The sequence below is a fragment of the Lethenteron reissneri genome, chromosome 12 (assembly GCF_015708825.2).
Source record: "Lethenteron reissneri isolate LAM-NWPU_2019-01 chromosome 12, ASM1570882v1, whole genome shotgun sequence".
In the NCBI taxonomy this organism is placed as follows: domain Eukaryota; kingdom Metazoa; phylum Chordata; class Hyperoartia; order Petromyzontiformes; family Petromyzontidae; genus Lethenteron; species Lethenteron reissneri.
Window position 1 is genome coordinate 396657 of NC_083790.1, and position 19422 is coordinate 416078.

The following is a 19422-nucleotide window of genomic DNA, read 5'->3' on the forward strand; positions in this document are numbered from 1 at the left end:
TCTGAGATGGATTCATTACCTAGAATCACTGCTTGCATAACCATCATGCAGCAGGCGAAGAATGGTGACAAATTTCAGTGGACATCCATACGTTTGAAGGATCCTCCAGTCCTTCTTGGTTGACAGAATCAAAGGCTTTCTTGATGTATTTGTGTTTTCGAGTGTGTGCCTGTGTGTGTCTAAGAGAGTAGAGAATGGTCGTTAGCACACTAAGTGATAAACCCAACAATATCGGTTGACAAATATCTGAACAGGTCCTGGGCCTCGCCAAAGTTGACTCCGTCTCAAATGAGTACCGCTGCGGTGTGGAAACATCACCACTGGCGAGACATGCAGTTGGGCGTGGTGCTGGCCACACCACCCCCGCGTACGCCATGTCAGCCTTCATATCGAGCCTTCCGCACTTAACGTTACAGCCTCGGAGTGCACCGATCTTGGCACGAATGGCATGGTTACGTCACCGCCACTTAGTGGCGTATCGCGGTGGTGGTTGTCGTGTTTGTGAATGCGCGTTGTGTTTGTGCGCGTCTTGTACCTGTTCTGCTCTTCTGGCCTCAGGGTGAAGAACAAGGACACGAAGGTTCTCATCGACGACACGGACGACGAGACGCTCAACACGTAAGCGCCGTCGCCCCAGGCGGCACTGGCAGCCCCCGAGTATGGCTCCCCACTGACTTTGTTTTGAGTTTTTTTTGCATTTCATGAGCGACTGTGGACATTTTTTATTTCGCAAAAACTTTTTGAGAATAATTAATATCACCCACGAAGAGTTCATCTCAGCAGGCAAGAGGTCCCCGGGGAGGGCCGTGCTGCCAGGTGCCAGCTCCAGTGCAGAAGCTGCCACTGTCGACCACCCTCCCGCTGCTCGCACTCATCACTCTCCCTTCTCTACACTCACGTTCCTTCCAACTCGCCATCGCTTTCGCACATTAATGGGCAGCGCAATTCTTCTCCCCCCACCTCGCTCATGAGCCCCCCCCCCGCCACCCTCGGGAGTTGTCGGCAGAAGCCTGCACTCGCGCACGGGAACGCGCCTCCTCTCACTGAGCATTGAACTCAACTTTACTCACGTTTTGTCCAAATTCTATCCCTGTATGCGAATTTACGCGACTGCGCTTTCTCTCGGAGTGCCGTAGCTTTTTGAAATTTTTATATAAAAAAATTGCCGCACGTGAGCAGTTATAACCAGATCCTGTGACAGTAAGTCGTGACTGGAATCTCAAATCTCGAGCTTGCAGCTTACGGACGTTTGTCTCGGTTTCCTTGGTTATACCTAGACGCCCCGTCGATGGCAAAGCTGAGCTGACCCCCCGTCTCACTCTGCCAATGACACACTCAGGGCTCAAAGGTGCTTGCGAGCTTTCCAGTGACGCGTGGGGCCCGAGCCCTCTCGACGGGGGGAATCGTGGGCTCTGCTGTTGGTGGCAGCGCGCAGAGACGCGGGGTGCCACAGAGGCAAGTCCGCCCCTTGGTGGTCACGGGGTGGAAATGTAATGAGGGCTCCTGTGAAGGGTCGCCACCTGTCCGGGTTTGAGCCGAACAGTCGGCATTTGGCATCTGCGTGCAGGTGGCAGGAACTGATTTAGTACCGGCATCGCGTTGAACTTTATAACAGTTTACTGCAGTTTTGATAAACCTATGCGGACTGAGAAATATGTCCGGGTTTGGTCTCTGGAAAAGGTGGCGACTACTCCTGGGCCTCCAAGGCATTGGAGCTCAGGTCACACGTGACCTTTTCACTTCATCCGTATATTTTTTATGCATCGTTTGTCTGTGGGGTTTTGGAGCAGGCTGTGACCAGTTTTTGGCAAATTGGCCAGAGACTTTAATCACAGGGGCAGTTGTGCTCCACAAATGGTGCAAGAATCTTTTTGCCATTTAGTGAATGTGAGGTTGTGTGTCGCTCTGTATGTTACACGATTAGAGGTGGCCCCACACCAGGACCATGGTCGCCAGGTTCGTGGAGACCCCTCAATTCTCACCCTAGCGACCTGTATTTCCTCCTCACAGCAGTATATTGAACTTCTTTCGCACCGTACAAACTGCTAATCGTTAGAGTAGCACGGTCTTGCATCCATGCAAACCCCAAGCACTAAGCAATGCATCTGTGCTCTTATAGAATTCAGTATAGTGCCGTCGACCTCTTTTAAACGTAGGTTCAAGTCTGGATGTAGCTATGGATGTACTACTAGATTTCATATCGAGGTGTCAACTGCTGTCCCCGTATCCACTGGTGGTGCTGTTTGACCCAATGTCTCCAGGTCCCCCTGAATTCCCATAATCTCTGGGTGGCCATGGACAGTGGAGGCTTTGAGCTTATTGGGCTTGGGGCCCCAATTGAACCCCCATCAGTGGGTTTGAGGCAGTTTTATTGCAGAAGAAGCTTTTGTAGCACTTGTTAAACAACAATCGTTCGGTGTTGCTTTTAATGCCATAACTAGCATTTACTCCTTCCTGGGATGTTTTCAAACGTAACCAAAATCTTCTTATGTCGGTCAGGTTTGATTTCAGGGCAGAGAGAATCTTACAATTGCACGCTGCATTCGTGCCCTTAGCCAGCCTTAATGAACACAGGCGATTGCAGAGACGTCGCACAGCGTGCAGGAGGAAGATCAGTGTTTGCCCCCCCCCCCCCCCCAAGCCCAAGTGGCTGTAGCTGGAAGGCGGAGCTGGTGGTGTTGGTGTCTGTGCTGTTGTAAACTTGCTTGTGTAGGTAGGTGGTTTCTCTGGGCTCTCCTAGTGGATTGCGATTGGCTGTGCAGTTAATGTCCCGTGCGCTGTCCTGTGCTAGTTGTCTGTGATTTTCAAAACGGATTCTTGGAAGAGACGCAATGGCGGTCCTTCCCTTCCAAGCCCAACCCCTGCATGCTGCGTCATTGCGCTGTCCTTCTCATGGGCAGGGTACTTGTGGATGGTGTCGTGTTTGTTGTGTGAAGTTGGAGGTAAAACAAAACAGAGGCAGTTTTTGCCTTCAATCAAACTTTATTTACTGTTGTATGTCTTAATTTATTTACAAAATGGTTTAATAATGCAAATTAGTAGTTGTGAAAATAAATTAGTGTATAAAATTCTGCCTTTGTCTTACAGATGCTACTAAATCAAAATACACAAAAGTTTGCCACCGCTGGGTTTTTGACCGCGTAACTTGTAAAGCAGCAGCACAGTCACTGCTGCTGTCTGGAGTCGAAGCAGCAACGCCCCAGAGCGAGCGGCGTCTACTTGAGAGCCACTCAAGGCAGCAACAACACAGCCACCGGCAGGCGCCTCATGGAGTCGCCAAGCACGTTTGGGTTGTTGGGCACCGTCACATTGCTTCCCCTGCGATGCCAATTTGGTCGTCCAAGGTTTTTCATAAATCTAAACCTCTTAGCAGTGCAATTTACCACTTGCATCATATAAAAGCCACACTCCTGACAAAAGACTTGGGATTCTGTTTTTTGCACATAAGCCCCGATGTGGTGATATGGAAACAGAAAGAAGCAAGACAACTCCTTGTCCTGGAAGGCCGACCAATCTCCACTTTCTTCCGCTCAATAAAAGGTCCGAGTTTCAGAGGCTGCGCGGGCGGTGACATTCTTGCCGCGTGGCTCACACGTGTCCATGTGCTTCTTCAAAAACTGAACAGACCTGTACCGCGGTCGAGACTCTCTCACGATGTAAACCGATCCTAAAGCACACGCACACTACAACGTACACACTAACAGTCTCGATGCCGGACGAGTTCTTATTTTGCTCACACGATCTCTCGCTCGCCCCGTCCACGTGCTGTTTACACGGCCCCCACCTAAAATCACAAAAAAAATCTACGTAAAAAGCGTTGCCTACGCTGCGCAGGCCTCTCGCGGCGTTGTTGCGCAGGGGGGTGGGGGGGGGGGGGGAAGAGGATGCCCCCCTCCTCCCCAGCACCGCCGCCCTTCTCAGTGCTGTCCCTCATAGCCGCCGCTCGTCAAGTTCCCCCTGGCCTCGTCCCCCGAGCTCTCGTACGAGTGCACGGCCGGGTCGGAGCCGTCGTATGACGACGCGTGGTCAGGGAGGCCGCCCCCCCCAACCACTGCCGAGTGCTCCAGGGCCCCCCCGGCGCCACCACCCTGGTCCGGCGGCTCGGCCTCCCCATCCGGGCCCTCGTAGCAGCCCTGCAGGTCGGGCAGGAGGCCGTGGTACATGATGTCTCTCTCAGGCAGCGCCGAGTGCAGCCAGCGCTTGCGCACGCGGCGCGCGTTGGTGCACATGTCGGCCGCGATCACGTTCATCTCGCTCTCGCGGAAGTTGGGGGCGAACTTCTGGCAGTAAACTGAGGAGGCAGCGACACGGGCGGGCTCTTCGTGAGAAAACTACAACAGCACTTGACTTGGAGCAGATGATAACTCACAGCACCGCAGGAACATCAGACATGGATTTGGTGGAGACGAAGGCTGAGGCAACTGATATGAGAAAAGGCGGATGCTGCCAGCGACATAAGTGGTGTGGGCTGAGGTGACGCAAATCAGGTCGTGGTATTAATTAACTTAGGACGTATTTGCGAAATGATGCAAAAGGGGGAGACGTAATTTGTGGCATTACTGTACCATGAATGCTGTGTAAACCTTGTACAAGTTTCCTGTAAAATGTCACGTGGCTTAACTCTCAGCTTCCCCTCCAAAGTTCCTGCTTGGGGCCAGGGATTACAGGTGGCCGATTATTGATTATACTAATTATTTGCGTCTTAAGGCTTTTTCATGAGGGTCCTGCTAATTTGCAATGTTTGGTCAACACCAATGACATTGTTTTCAGTGAAGAGAGGAAACTGGATAACCCGGAGGAATCCGATGACGGACAGAGGGAGAACTCCACACAGGCACCTGTGTCACGAATCAAACTTTTAGCTTCGCACCACTCTGCGCCTGCCCCCCCCCCCCCCCCCCCCCGTGGATGAGGAGCACTTCCTGGAATAACTTTCTCAAACTCCTAGATTGGGGTGACATGATTTTCTCACTTTCCAAAAAAATGCATTCACGGGGTGATGGCTGAGAGCGACTGCTGAATCGTCGAACGTGGACTGTGGAAGAGGTGAATGGTGGAATATGGAGGTGCACAACAATGAGGTGGAGGCTGTCTGGGTGACGAGCGGGAGGTCACATGACAATAGGGGGTGACCTACGTTTGACGGCATTGAGGACACGGCTGTCCAGCGGCTTGCGCGTTGGATCGTTCGTGGAAGAGCGAATCCCAGTGCCACAGCTGTTTGCCAGAGTGGTTCTGCACCCACAGCACGACCACATACCACACATACAACAACATGCAGCACACACAGACCCACACAAGTACACCCCAAACTACACCAAAAACAGGAGTCTATTAGGCTAAATGCAGAACTCGTTTCTGTGTGTGTGAATAGGTTTGTGTTTATGCACACCTCTGTGAATTGATGTGTATGGGCAGCAGTCACCCAGTGGCTACTGCAATGCAATATGAACCCAGCCACTTGGGTTTAATTTCCAGTTACAGACTACATTTGTGGCATTCGGCATCCGAACCCTTTTCTCGAGTGAGTGCCTGGTGCAGTGTAAATGATGTCAGCACTGGTGAGACAAGGTGGCTACACCAAACCTACGTGTGCCATGGTGGTCTTTTGAATAGGTGCTCGCTCACAGCACTGGCCGCTCAAGCCCATGCAGCCACACGGGCACGTGTTTGTGCATTGGTACCGGTCAAAGAATGCTGCAAGCAGACGGCGCAGCAGCACTTTGTGCCGCACGCCGGCACACAAGTGACAGTTCATGAGCTGCCCCCGCGTGATGTAGACGCCCGTTCCTGCACGGCACGAGCAGTCGTGTTGAGCCTTGAGTCCACGAGTGCACAGCAAGTACAGCATGGAGACTGCACCGAGTCTTGCCAGCACAATTAATCTTGACAGGATGCAAGTCACATGCGGACATCGGTGTCGGTCCACTGACCTGATACCAGCTCAAGCTTCTCCCCAGGGTCTCCCTCGGAGTAGAGGTGAGGGTGGCAACGCTGACCGATCTGCGTGAGTAGGTCGGGAGGCAGGGCAGACAGCTCGCAGCGCGAGCCACGGGCCGTGGGCAGAGACTCTACACGCTCGCAAACTACACGCGCGCACAAATTCAGTACACAGGGCAGCCCATACACTTGTTCACGACACAATTCACAGCGGGCATATCTATTCTGACATCACACGAACCCTAATTTTTTTATCCAAATGTTATATGTTTGGCAATACCTACAATCCACTGCCCTAAGCTACCCCAACCGTCTGTCCCCCAACTCCCAGTTCTCTCCCAGCTAGGGAGCCAGACCTACCCGAGTGATAGGCAGCTGACATCATGCTGTACACGTGGCCGTAGTATTCGTCGCCACCCTCTTCGTAAGGCTCCTCTTCTCCCTCCTCCTCGTCCCCCGCCTCCCCGTCTCCTTCCTCCTCCCCCTCCTCTATCCCAAAGGCACTGCCCCCTGCCCCTGCTGGGCTCTCCCGGCCCTGCAGGCAGCTGCCGGCACCAGGGCTGTCCTGGTCGCTGCGCCCTGCATAACCAGAAGCTTCGGCAACAGCAGAGAGAGAGAGTGGGGAGGCCATGTGGGGAGCTCAGCAAGGTGCAGGCAGAGGTTGTTGGGAGGCAGCCGGAGGGTGGCAGGCGCATCTGCCGCTCCATACCTGTGGCCCCGCCATGGCTGTTGCGCTGGACCTTGCTGGCCACGGTGCCTTGCGCCCCGGGGCCCTCGTACAGCCGCTTGTGCGTTGGCACGCACTGAATCACCGCCTGCTGCGCGTCTCCTCCGGCCTCCAATTTCACGCGCGGCAGCAACCCATGTAGCCGGTTGCCCGAGCCCTGCTGTCCGGCCAACGCGTGCGCAGGGCTCGACTGCCCTGCCTGGGGACACGGGGGGCAAAGGGTCCAGTGTAACGGTGGGGCGAGAGGATGCAGAGCAACTTTGCCAGTCCCGGAGACTCCACACTCCCGCAGCTATGCTCCCGACTTGAGACGCTTATGCCAAACAAGGGCCCGAGTTGTATACGTCTTGTCGATACCTAAAGAGTTAATGCCATTTTCTAAATTAAAGATGGCACAGATGTTTAGAGATGAGGAATATCAGCCATCCCATGTTTTTCCCTCGTACTTAAATATCCACAGCCACATCCTTGTGTGTGGGAGCATTCTATGTCGTGACAGTGTTGCTGTGTGTTTTCATCATGGGTGTGAGTTGTGTGAATAGTGTTGCTATGGGTCCACAATGTGTGCAGTCATGTAATGTACTTTGTAATTTTGTCCCCATGGTGGTTGTGTTGCTGTGTTTTTGTAAAGTAATGCTGTGGTATATTGTGTGTGTCGTGTGGGTCCCTTAACCAGATGAAAACTCAAGAGACTAGGCGTCTTATTTGCAAAAATGGGACACCAAAATTGCTAAACACACAAAGTACAGTAACAAGGCAAATAGAAATAAACAAAAACAACATCACATGAGAAATTGGAAACATTGCATGAACATACATCAATGTTAATTAGACTTTCTGGAGTGCGAGTTGGCTCAGAAAGATTATATTTCGACTGATCACAGCACATTACAAAATTAAGTTAAAGAAACATTAAACAGATAAAGGGAGTGACTATTGCACTAATGTGTAAACAGATGAGGGCACAGGAGTCAAATGCAAGATAAGTTATAAAGAATCTCCAGCTCAGCATCAAATTGGGACAAACCAAGAACGTTTGTGAAGTGATGGAATCCAGGTGTTGGGATATTCACAGAGAAAAGTGCCCAGTGTGTTTTCACCGAGTCGATGTCTCAGTGTGAGGTTATGGGTCTTTGCAGAGTACCTGAAGCGATGGAATTCCAGGAAGTTGAGGCATTCTCAGAGGATGAGTGAGAACCATGTGAGCTTTGTGTCCTCGGTGAAGTGCACTTTGGTGTTATGGGGTGTCTTAAGATTGAGGAATTTGGTCCTGAATAAACACTAATTGTGTACTATATGTTACATGAGTGGATGTAAGTAGTGTTGCAGTGGTTGCTTGTGTACTGTGTGCGTGTTATCTGTGTTGTTTTTTAAACAGCTTCTGTTCTGCCAGATAGAGGGGACTATACGGGCGTGGCACGGGCTAGAGAAGAGATGGATGGGGCACGAGATTGTGGAGATCTATGACTGGTACCAGGGGTGTCAAGATCGCCCTGTAGAGGAGGCTCGTGAAGGACGCTACTGGGCAGTTGGAGGCAGTCGCCCTCCAACAACAACAGAGGGGAGAGGAGCGACGCTCACAACATGAGCAGATCGATCACCGGGTGGATAAAACACAGCAAGTTAGCACAGTGGGGGGCACAGGTGGTGCATCGATTGACCAGTCATCTCAGTCAGTCAACCCATGGCACCTGGGTCTGTCACGTGACCTGCTAGCGGGCGTTCGACACTTCACATGGCCTCAAAATGCACATAGCCTGGCACAAGCGCTGTGGTGACATTACCGCCACTTAGTGGCAAAAGGTGGTTGTTGTGTGTGTGTATATTGGGCGAGTAGTGGTGTAGCTGCTAGCGTGCACACATACGTGCGCGCGTGACGCATGCGTCTGCCCAGGTGGGGAGTGCCGATTCTGGTGTTGCTGGTAGGCGGCCCCCGGCGGAGTGGTCCCATCCCTCCCCGGGCCCTGCACATGTCGCCCGTGGCCCTGTCCAGGGCCCTGCCCAGGGCCCTGCCCCGGGCCCTGCCCCGGCGGGGAGGGCTGGTGGGTGAGACGGTAGAGGTGTGGCGCGCCCTGCGAGGTGGTCTCCGCCGCAGAACTCTCCGACTCCGAGAGGCCGTCCTCCGGCTGTGGAGCCGTCTGCGAGTCGCAGCGTGGGGAGCTCACTTTGGCGGCCATCTGCAGTCAGAATCAATGGCGTGGACACACGACCCACGACGACGTGTGTTTGTCATACACGACAGAACATATTCGAAAGACGTGCATGTTCTACAAACAACGAAGAACACAGGCGTGTGCACGCTGTACACAATAACAAATGGTCACGTTCGCTCCACGTGCACGCGCGCACACTGCTGCGCGACTGCCGTACCGCGAGCTCAGCGCCCCGCTCGACGATGCCACGGATCTGCAGGAAGCCGGCCGTGTACATCACCAGGAACTGCTCGCATGCCGGGAGGCTGAGCCGCCCCGTGTAGCAGAAGGTGAGCACCTGCTGGAACGAGCATGGCTGGATCGCAGGAGGCAGCTCCACCTGTAGGGGCCCCTCTGAGCCGTCCTCTGCGTTCGCTGTGGGAACACGGCCGCTCAACTCCATCCGAGCTGTCGATTCTGTGCGGCAAAACTTCACTTGCTGTTGTATTTGACGTATACAACCGTCTCTTGACGCACTTGCACAATTATCAACCCAGAATAAATTTGATGATAGTTTGACGGAGTGGCTTTGTAAAGTAATTTGTCGTGAGTCCACTTTCATTCCAGGACATTGATTTAATGTAATCCTGCTGTATATTTAGGCACTGTTTTTGACATCTTCTGTAACGTGGTTGTTTTTGCATTGATTTCTATTTGCTTCATTGTTGGAAGTGTTATTATGTTATTGCTTTTGTCATTGTGTGACACGTGACACCATCCTGGCCTTTTTGAGTTTTCACCTGGTTAGACACAATAACTGAGTGCAAGCACACGACAAACGTGAAGACGCCTAAGTTCACATTTGTGTACACGAGACATGAAACCTCGACGTGCTGCTCAGGCTCACGGTGGGGCGATGTTGCCTGTGGCGGCTGTAAATGTAGGTGGTCTTTGTCCTCTGTAGTGGCTCAGCGATCAAGCAAGTGGCTCATGATCAGAAGGTTCCGAATTCAAATACAGATTGGGAGTCGACTTAGCTCATCGTCCATCCAGGGGTCAATAAAATGATTACCACCAAGTACCACTTTGTGAGGAAGTCAACAGTTGTCCTCTTGATACTCGCCCCCACCATAGGTTAGTGGAATTTCCACCACTGGCTCTGAAGGCCTGTAAGAGATGAGCAATGCCCCAATGCTCAGAAAGCAGGAAATAACTTTTGACTGATTATTTTTCCTTGTTTACCTATGAAAGCCTCATTAATTGTCAATCATCTTTTTCAGGATAGTGATGCCAAATTATCGCAGGAGAAAGCGATTTTGCTGCTGTGTGTAATTTGCAGATGAGCATTGGTGATGTTTGGCCAATACCAGTTACATTGTATGTGGGTTTGTTTTCACGATGGGAGAAAACCAGAGAACCCAAAGGAAGCCCATGCAGAACAGAGGGTGGACATACAAACTCAGCACAGAAAGGTGCCCCAGTCGGGAATCGAACCCAGGTCGTGTGTGCGCCCAGTACCTGTGCTAGCGAATATGTCGCGGAAGTAGGCGCTGCTGGCGGCTAGCACGGCGCGGTGCGCGCGGAAATCCTGTCCGCGGGCACGCACCGTCACGTCGCAGTAGAGGCCCTGCATGCGCTGCTCGTTGAGGCTGCACAAGACGGCGCTGCCAAAATCCGGCACCTCCAGTTGCACGCTGGACGCCATGGCGGCTTCACTACGCCACGGCACCGCCGCCCTCGCGCACCACACGACACCGTTTCAAAAGCGCCGGTGGGAAGCGAGCGAACGTGGCCTCGCAGAAACTCCCCTAGGCGCCTCCCGAGCCGTGACGGCTCCTTCCCAACATCGCACGGCCACGGCAGTCGCGCACTGAACGGCTCGCGGAGGCAGGGGAGAGGACCGCCCGCCAGACCTGCCACAGGCGCGGGACAGCAAGCACACACGACGTGAACACACTGCCACATGCGGTGCCTCGTGCTGTCCATTCCAGCTGCTGCTGCTTGACATCACAGGTTCTACGCACATTGTTGTAGTCCAACGCCGTGCCACAGGTTTCCATACAGCGCCACTTTGGAGAATTATTCAGTTTCTGCAACGTTCTCTTCTAGAACTATCGAGTGGACTGAGGATACATGTTAAAGTTTCCTCCTGTGATTATGTATGTTTGGTTGCTAGAAACAAATGTTGCACATCTCAAAGCTGCGCATCCTTTGACAAACAGTGGGTATCGTGTTGCCATTGAGCACATCGTGTCCTCAGTACAATACACGAGATGAGCCTCCATGCAAGGTAGTAAAATTAACACAAGACTACAGCCACCCACTGCGGGGCTCATTAGCAAACAGTCAATCACCACCACAAGCCACCATCGTCTCCATTGCAAGATGCTGACACGCAAACCTGCAAGTGCCAAGCAGACAGAGCAATGTCTCAGCATGCAAAAGCAGCCCTTTGTACTTTGGTTTCAACTTCATCCCAAGCCAATAGGTAATGATGTTAGCGAAACAGTTGGTCTGAGCAATGGAGATAAACGATATAAAATGCACCAACGTGATCACAGCTGTAATGTACACTTATCTGGCCAGTCCACACACGCACGCGGAGAAAACTACTTGTGTTCAGCAGCCTCCGAGGAACACAGCTCGTCACCGGGGAACATCACAGAGAAAATCACTCACTGCACGGAGGACGCAGGCAAAGTTGGGTATGAAGGCGCTGCCGTCACCAGCAGCAGTGTGAGATTCCGTGTTGCCGTGCGTCTATGCACGCAGACAATGGGCGGGATTGAGACGGGACCCAGACGGCCTAAATGAGTCATCACCATTCGGCATATCCCACCATGTGACACGCATGTCAAGCAGCAGCGCGGCCCGCGTTAACATTCTATGTACACACTCACACTGTACCAGCGCGCGCCAACTTACTTTGTGCCCTACAGTCGCGGATCCTATCCAAACGTGCCAGTCACAAAACATAATAACCAGATAACAGACAGCAGGCTATATAAACAGGCTATACAGCCATACAGCATACAAACTAAACAGCAGGCTAATCAAACAGCAGAATGTACAGCCGCACAGCAGAATAACGAGAAATACAAAAGTTCATCCAGAAAAACAGCAGACTCCACAGCCACACAGAAAATGAACCAGACAAGCAGCAGGCGAACCAGACATCAGACCAACCAGACAAACAGCAGGCTAACCAGACTAACAGCAGACCAACCAGACAGCAGACCAACCAGACTAAGAGCAAGCTAACCACACAGCAGACCAACCAGACTAACAGCAGGCTAATCAGACCAACCAGACAAACAGCAGGCTAACCACACAGCAGGCTAACCAGACTAACAGCAGACCAACCAGACAGCAGGCTAACCACACAGCAGGCCAACCAGACAGCAGGCTAACCAGACATCAGACCAACCAGACTAACAGCAGGCTAACCACACAGCAGGCCATACAGACACTAGAGTAACCAGACATCAGGCTACACAGACAAGATTACAGAGGGCAGACCACACAGATGGCAAGTTATACACACAGACAGCAAGTTATACACACAGACAGCAGGCGACACAGACAACTGGTTACAGCAGACGGCAGACTACACAGCGCCAAGTGATCCAATACAGTTTACCCACAATAATGTTTTACATCAACTCACACGCATCGCTGCGCTATTAAATGACAAGGCCCTAAAAACAGCTACTCCACTCACATTCAACAAGATGGTCTCTCTGCTTGAACAGGACTTCACAGAGCTATACAGACCACTCATCCACCACCACACTACTCATCCACCACCACACTACTCATCAACCGGTGAGGTGGCTCAGCAGGGGAGTCTACTGCTGTCAATCGGTGATCTGAGTTCAGATCATGGTTGGGGATTGAGTCAGCCCATTATCCCTCCAGGGTCAATAAAATAAATACCACTTCGTGGACAAGTCAACAAAGGTTGTCTGTGGAGAGACTTGTCCACGCTATAGGCATATCAAAATCAGAATCAATCTTTGTAAAGGAGATGAGCATAATTGGTTTATTTTGGGTTAGGTCGTGTAAGTAAAATGCCAACTTGTTATTGTAGCCCCCACTACACGGCAGAGCCACATAAAATCAGGTTGTCACGTGCGCAAATATGCTCGTTGATTTGGTGCCCAAACGAGCACCGCCTTGAGGTTAATTTGGGCAAGAGGTCGATCACTTTGACTTAACCAAACACGACTCATCGCCGACCACGCCACTCCCCGATGACCACGACACATTTAGTCGTGCACGGGACTGACGCAGGCACGTTCGTGCGGGCTACGCGTGCCGCACACCGCCTCAACGCATTGTGCACTCGTCAACACACAGGGACCACTGGCCGGTGCGACATTTGCTTTGTCTGTTGATTGTGGCCAGCACGCGCCAGGCAGGTCGTAAAGAAACAACACCTCGCAACCCTTCACGGGGTACCATCCTTCTTTACCAGTAATCATCCTTCAACGCCCAAGTGCCCTCGGCTGTGGCCGAACACGGCCTCACTCAGCGAGGCCACCCATACGAGTGCTGTGCCGTGGCCTCCCCGCTGCTGACCTGGGCACTACCGTCCATTATTTGCACTTTGCCTCGTCCATTATTTGCACTTTGACTCGTCCATTATTTGCGCTTTGACTGAGCGCGATTCGTGCGCTGTTGGATGAGCTCCTGCGTCTTAGGAACGCGGCGTGGGCATTGCCATTCCACGCACGCTCCTGCCGGCGTTATGTCATCCGCTAAGTATGTCATCAGCATGCGGCGGCGGCGGCAGCGTGTAAACACTTTAATGTGCATTAGTGAGGCGCACACGCAGGCCCGTGCATGCCAAACGACAGCGGCCAGGGAGGGTCGCGACGGCAAGAAGACACCGCAAGACCACCTCGTCTTGTCACGGCGCACACCGCCGTCTGAGACGACAGGGTCACTCGTGCCCAGCGACCGTCCACGTGGGGTCACACGTGGACGGTCACACAGAGTTTGACCCTCCTAACCGCCCCAAGGGCTGGGTGTTGCGTGAGCACAGATTGCGAGTGTGAGCGCAGAGTCTGCGTGCTTACACAGGCTGTGAGCACGCAGACTGTGTGCTTACACAGGCTGTGAGCACGCAGTCTGTGTGCTTACACAGGCTGTGAGCACGCAGTCTGTGCTTACACAGGCTGTGAGCACGCAGTCTGTGTGCTTACACAGGCTGTGTGAGCACGCAGTGTGTGCTCACGCAGTCTGTGTGCTCACACAGGCTGTGTGAGCACGCAGACTCTGCGTGCTCACACAGGCTGTGAGCACGCAGAGTCTGCGTGCTTACACAGGCTGTGAGCACGCAGAGTCTGCGTGCTCACACAGGCTGTGAGCACGTCTGCGTGCTCACACAGGCTGTGAGCACGCAGTCTGTGCTTACACAGGCTGTGAGCACGCAGACTCTGTGTGCTTACACAGGCTGTGAGCACGCAGAGTCTGCGTGCTCACACAGGCTGTGAGCACGCAGAGTCTGTGTGCTCACACAGGCTGTGAGCACGCAGAGTCTGCGTGCTCACACAGGCTGTGAGCACGCAGTCTGTGTGCTTACACAGGCTGTGAGCGCAGCTGTGCAGCCCCCCCCCCCCACTCAAACACGGCAGAGGAGCGGCACCTCCACGCCCGTGTGAGCGGTCAACATTCGCCACCGCGAGCCGCGAGCAAACAAGCTCAACTCCTCACTGCCTCACGGGCCCTTTAAACAATAGAACATCCCAACAGCGCCGCCACTTCACACAAAGAATGCGAAGTTGGAACGCGCTGCGCTTGCACACGAAACGCGCGGCATGGCGACACCACAGAGCGACATCGCCCGCCTCGCAGTCTCACAGATAGGGCCGAGCACCGACATCACACAATTCGTGCGTCTTAGGAACCGACATCACACAATTCGTGCGTCTTAGGAACCTACAGGCGACATAAACATACATCACACACAATTTGTGTGATGTAGGTGGGAAATCTTCATGGCCGAGGCCACAACGTTTATTTTTCCAAGCAGTCGAGTCAACGTGATTTCCTACTCAAATGAGTCTCGAGGTGATGCTCATGTTCTGTTTACACACCGGAGCCAGAGGTGGAAGTTCTGCATTCTATCCATAGGCCACCGGTTGACTTCCCCGCAAAGTGGAACCTGTATCGACATCGTCAGGATGATGAGCTGATAAACCTCAACCCAGGATTGAAACTCGCAACCTTCCTCCTGAGAGCCGCTTCCTCTACACCTCCGAGGCACCTGTCACGAGGCGAAACAAACGCGAATTGTTAACCCGCGTGGGTTGGTTACGAGGCGGCGATGTGTCCGGCCCAATGAACTCCCGCGAGGACGCCAGAGTCGCACTCCCGTGTCGTTACTTCACCGACTCGGAGGTGCAATGGGCCAGCGCGACATGAACATGGAGGCATTTGAACGGGTGGCGCGGGTAGCCAAGCGGCGCCACTCGTCTGTTTAGGTCGCCAAAGTGTTCGTAGCACGAGAATTCCCCCTGCAATGGGCATCCGCCTCCGGTCTGTTCCACGTCTATAGGCGTCGAGTCGAAGCACAACCCATGTCACACTCTCAGTGAGCCTCACACTAATCACCCTCACCTTCATCACACTCACCATCATCAGTACATTCACTCACAATCACTCACAATCACTACCGCAAACCGTGATCATCACACTCATTCACGGCCACCCTTAGACACCACTTACCCGCAGTCTCACCCCGTCCTCCCCGCCTGTATTCTCGGCCCACACTCGCTCGCGATCTCGCCCTGCCCGCACCCAGCGCGAGCCCCCCCCCCTCCTCTCGAGCCCCCCCCCTCGCGAGCCCCCCTCCTCCTCCTCCTCGGCGGCTTCGCGGCGCCGCCAATTCTCGCAGCGAGTGATGGTCCCCGATGCGACCCCTCGGCCCCCTCTCGAGCCCCCCCCCTCTCGAGCCCCCCCCTCTATCGAGCCCCCCCCCCCCTCTCGAGCCCCCCCCCTCTCGAGCCCCCCCCTCTATCGAGCCCCCCCCCCCCTCTCGAGCCCCCCCCCCTCTCGAGCTCCCCCTCGAGCCACTCTCCCGCGACTTTTGCCGTCGCGGCCTGTGCGGCCTTACCCGAGTAGAAGCCTGCGATTTGCCCAGCGCCTTCGCGGCCAGGAGGCTCCGCGCCCGGGGCCTCAACAATCCGACCGGGGGGGGGGGGGGGGGGTCCCGGTCCGAGCCCTGGGGTGGCGCCGCTGCGCGTGAGCAGCGGCGCGGCCGAGGCGGTGAAGCGAGTGGCGGCGTCCCGAGAGGAGACGCGGCCGGGCAGCCGAGCGCACTGCCGGGGAGGGCGAGGCGGGGCGAGGGGAGAGCGCCGCTGCCGCCCCAAGTTACCTCCGAGCGCGACTCCTCCGCGACTGATCCGCGCGCTCCGCACTCGGCCGCGCGTCCTGGGCGCGGCCCCAGGCGACGCAGTCGAGCGCCGAGCGCGGCGGGGCGGCGCCTCGTGGACTGTCCCCGGTGTCACTCGTCAGCTCGTGTCGCAGCTGATGCAGAACAACAACCACGACCTCGTAGATGCAGATCAACAACTTCGTAGATGCAGATCAACAACTTCGTAGATGCAGATCAACAACCACAACTTCGCATTCAGGTGCTCACGCCAGATAAGCGCGTCAGGAGCAGCGGGTGTGTCGCTGTGATGATGCGCCCTTCGTGTTTGTGGATGGGGCATCATCAGGTCGTGGTTCTCCGCTGTGTCTGGTCGGGATGACCACAGGCGCACACTGCTGACTGCTGCTGCTGGAGACTACATTCCCCACGGCCTGCAGCAGCTATCAGCATCTGCCGTGGTTTGGGGTGGGCCATGAGCTTCCTGAAAGCTCAAACTTTGGGATATTTGGTCTTCAACAATGCCACGACAGTGATAGACGACGACTGGGCACCCTCGTTACTCCTGCACTGTAGCCGGCACCCTCGTGAGATTACAGTATCAGACTTTACCCCAGTACCACTACAGCACTACACTGTACTTTAGCGTCACTACAGTATCGTACAGTACAAGCAGTCGTGTCCAAGGTGGGGGGCTACTTCCTAGAATGTGCCGCGTTGGGCAAACCCTCGTGAGACAAATGGTGACAGACAGCATGGGCCTATCGGGTGGCCTACCTGGGTCCGAAATGATCACCCCTCTCCCTCTTTGTTGAACGAAGTCTACAAGATCCCCGCCCTTGCTGTTGTACAAAGTAACGCAGACTCGCCCTCCGCTTCTTGTGGTGGACTTTTGTTTAATAGAAACTCCAGAAGAGCCCGGGGGGGGGGGGGGGGGGTCTCCAAGGCGCTTGATGGCCACTCACTCGCTCACTGACGGCCACGTCAACTTGTCGCCACCACGGCGGCGGCAGCGAGATGTCCACCACCTCGCGTGGTGTGCAGGAGGAGGCTGTGGGCTCGACCCTGACGCCTGCATGCTCTGAGTTGGCATGCTCTGAGTTGGCATGCTCTGAGTTGGCATGCTTTGAGTTGGCATGTTCTCCCCATGGCCGAGTTGAACTTTCTCCGGGTCTCCCACCACATTTAGAATGAACGTGCGTTTAAAGTATGAGGCTTCTATTTATTTCCACATAAGCCGCTTCGTCGAGCTGTCATTTGTGGTCACGTCGCTTCTGCAAACGAGCTGCTGCTGTAACATCATCGCCCTGTGGGGGGTACGAGCCCCGAGCATCTGGGACCCACGGTCGCCTCCTGCCACCCGACATCAGAAACTCGCCCCGCGTCTCTCAATTCACGCGCCGACTCACACTTGCCTCCACGCAACTCCCACAACCATTTACTTTGCATACATGTGTTCTTGTTGCTCCGTGCCCCGTACCGTTCACGTTCCGTTGTAATGTGCACCGATGTCTACTTTATTGCGGGCGTTATTGGCACATACAATACATATTACCTAGTAAAATAAAACATGGTTGAGTTATCACTCCTTTATCGCTCTTACGATAGCGTTTCCATGAGTTTCACTCTTTGATTCCTCCTGTATCGAGGACTCGGTGTTCCAGACTTTCGTCTCATCCCAAACGGTTCACCGACCACACTGCAGCTCACGTCACCTGCTCGCTCACTCACGATGCAAGTCTGCGTCTTCCCCTGCCACGCGACACTGGGACGTCCCCACGCCCCTTCGTCCATTTCCTATAGGCAGTATATAATTTAATGTTGGGTTTGTATATGGCAGTATATAGTACGGGGTAGACTCGTGTGATGTAAGAGAATAAAGTTTAGCTGGAAGCATATTATATTTTTTGCGACATAGAATTGTAATGTATTACTTACTGCTAGTAGCTCAGCTTATTGGAAAGTATATTTAGTATACTGATGATACTATGTAGTTTATATTTTAGTTGTTTACGTGGTGGTTTAATTACTACAGCTACATACTATTAACATTCCTTCCCTTTATTAATGTAACCCCTATCCCCTCCCTTTGATGCTGTTAATCCTGCATAATGCACGGGCATAATGACTTTAAACCCCCCGCCAAACCTCCTACGCATTTCACAAGTAGTACTAATCGCATATCTGCATTTACCACAAATATGCTAAATTCCTCTTGATATGCAAATTCTTTTGTCAAGGCGCCCTTCCCCCCCTCCATCCCAGCTTAAAGTCGCTCCAAACCCGGAGTGTCATTCAGACTGTCTTCTCGACAGACCTGTTCTTCACCTAAGGACGGCTGCTTGCGTTGTGGCCGAAACATCGTGAGAATTATTTTATTATGTTTTATTTTTATTATTTTCATTCTACCTGACTTTACCGAAAGAACCAAGAAGATGAATCCCTGCAGTCACGAAAGCTTTAAATCGAAAAATATTACATTTTGTTCAGCCAACCCATTGTACGCGACTTCTGTTTTACTGATTTGAGTTCAACTTTGCAACTCTGTAATTTGTGTTCAATGGTTTATCGGACACTACGAGATGAGAGGCTGTCTTGAACTTGCCTTTTTCTCAACATTTTTGAGAAACATCTTCTCTTGCTGTTAAGTCATGCTGAGAATGTATCATCGGACTCCTCATTTGTATTCTGCCGCTTGTTGTACGGTTGGTCTAATGGGCCACAACAAATAATAAGCGTTGTACATTAAAGCCACGCTTAACGACCAATGCAGGCAGTTTTATTTTCAAACTTCAACGCCAAGTTACTAAATACAATCAGACATAAAATGTTCCAATTGCAAACGATAGCTCCAAATTAAATACTCAAAAAGGTACATTTGACACAAATCAATGTCAGTAATTATGTATACTCTTTGGTTCTTTCAGTAAAGCCACGTAGGTAGAAAAAATAATAGATCACGACATTTGGATCGCCACACAAGACGATGGCGATCGAAATGTCGTGATCTATTATTTTTTCTACCTACGTGACTTTACCGAAAGAACCAAAGAATATGGATTCCTGCAGTCACGAAAGCTTCAAATCAAGATAGTAATTATTTAGTTCGCATAAATTCTAAATCGTTTTTTACTTATAATTGATTGCAATTCCACAGACACGAACAATCATTTAAAACAACCATGTCAGCCATGAGTGTTATACTCCATGAGGAATGGCTGGCAATAATGAATGCCCAATATAAA

The 19422-nt window shown here is 52.9% G+C and overlaps 3 protein-coding genes across 10 annotated transcripts in view; 1 reads left to right on the forward strand and 2 right to left on the reverse strand.

Moving 5' to 3' along the window:
* Positions 1-3071, forward strand: part of XPR1 (xenotropic and polytropic retrovirus receptor 1) — a 33003-nt gene extending 29932 nt beyond the window's left edge. Inside the window, 1 exon segment of the mRNA XM_061550289.1 lies at positions 559-3071. Within this exon segment, the coding sequence (XP_061406273.1) occupies positions 559-705 (147 nt within the window). The 3' untranslated portion in view covers positions 706-3071.
* Positions 2963-16247, reverse strand: LOC133341689 (nucleus accumbens-associated protein 1-like). Of its 8 annotated transcripts, none has more exons than XM_061550297.1 (11): positions 15920-16245; positions 11479-11559; positions 10318-10712; positions 9038-9234; positions 8533-8844; positions 6650-6866; positions 6301-6519; positions 5934-6086; positions 5685-5790; positions 5138-5235; positions 2963-4291 (listed from the first exon to the last, which is right to left on the reverse strand). In XM_061550297.1, the coding sequence occupies exons 3-11, from the start codon at positions 10502-10504 to the stop codon at positions 3918-3920; spliced, it is 1863 nt and encodes a 620-aa protein (XP_061406281.1). In that variant the 5' UTR covers positions 10505-10712; positions 11479-11559; positions 15920-16245; the 3' UTR covers positions 2963-3917. The 8 variants fall into 8 exon arrangements, with proteins under 8 accessions (XP_061406281.1, XP_061406275.1, XP_061406278.1 ...); XM_061550291.1 differs by having other exon boundaries at positions 6301-6534; positions 15920-16244; XM_061550294.1 differs by having other exon boundaries at positions 6301-6534; positions 16181-16208.
* The window catches only part of LOC133341658 (histone-lysine N-methyltransferase EHMT1-like), a 28469-nt gene continuing 24100 nt past the window's right edge, over positions 15054-19422 (reverse strand). Inside the window, exons 19-20 of the mRNA XM_061550251.1 lie at positions 16224-16332; positions 15054-15070 (exon numbers count right to left, since the gene is read on the reverse strand). Coding sequence (XP_061406235.1) covers positions 15054-15070; positions 16224-16332 — 126 coding nt within the window. The remainder of the gene's footprint in view (positions 15071-16223; positions 16333-19422) is intronic.

Coding starts and splice junctions, on each gene's coding strand:
- LOC133341689 (XM_061550292.1), bottom strand. CDS start 10,504: ATGGCGTCCAGCGTGCAACTGGAGGTGCCGGATTTTGGCAGCGCCGTC. Junction 9,235..10,317: donor CGACATATTCGCTAGCACAG/GTACTGGGCGCA, acceptor GTGTTCCCACAG/CGAACGCAGAGGACGGCTCA. Junction 6,867..8,532: donor CGCATGCGTCACGCGCGCAC/GTATGTGTGCAC, acceptor CCGTGTCCCCAG/GCAGGGCAGTCGAGCCCTGC.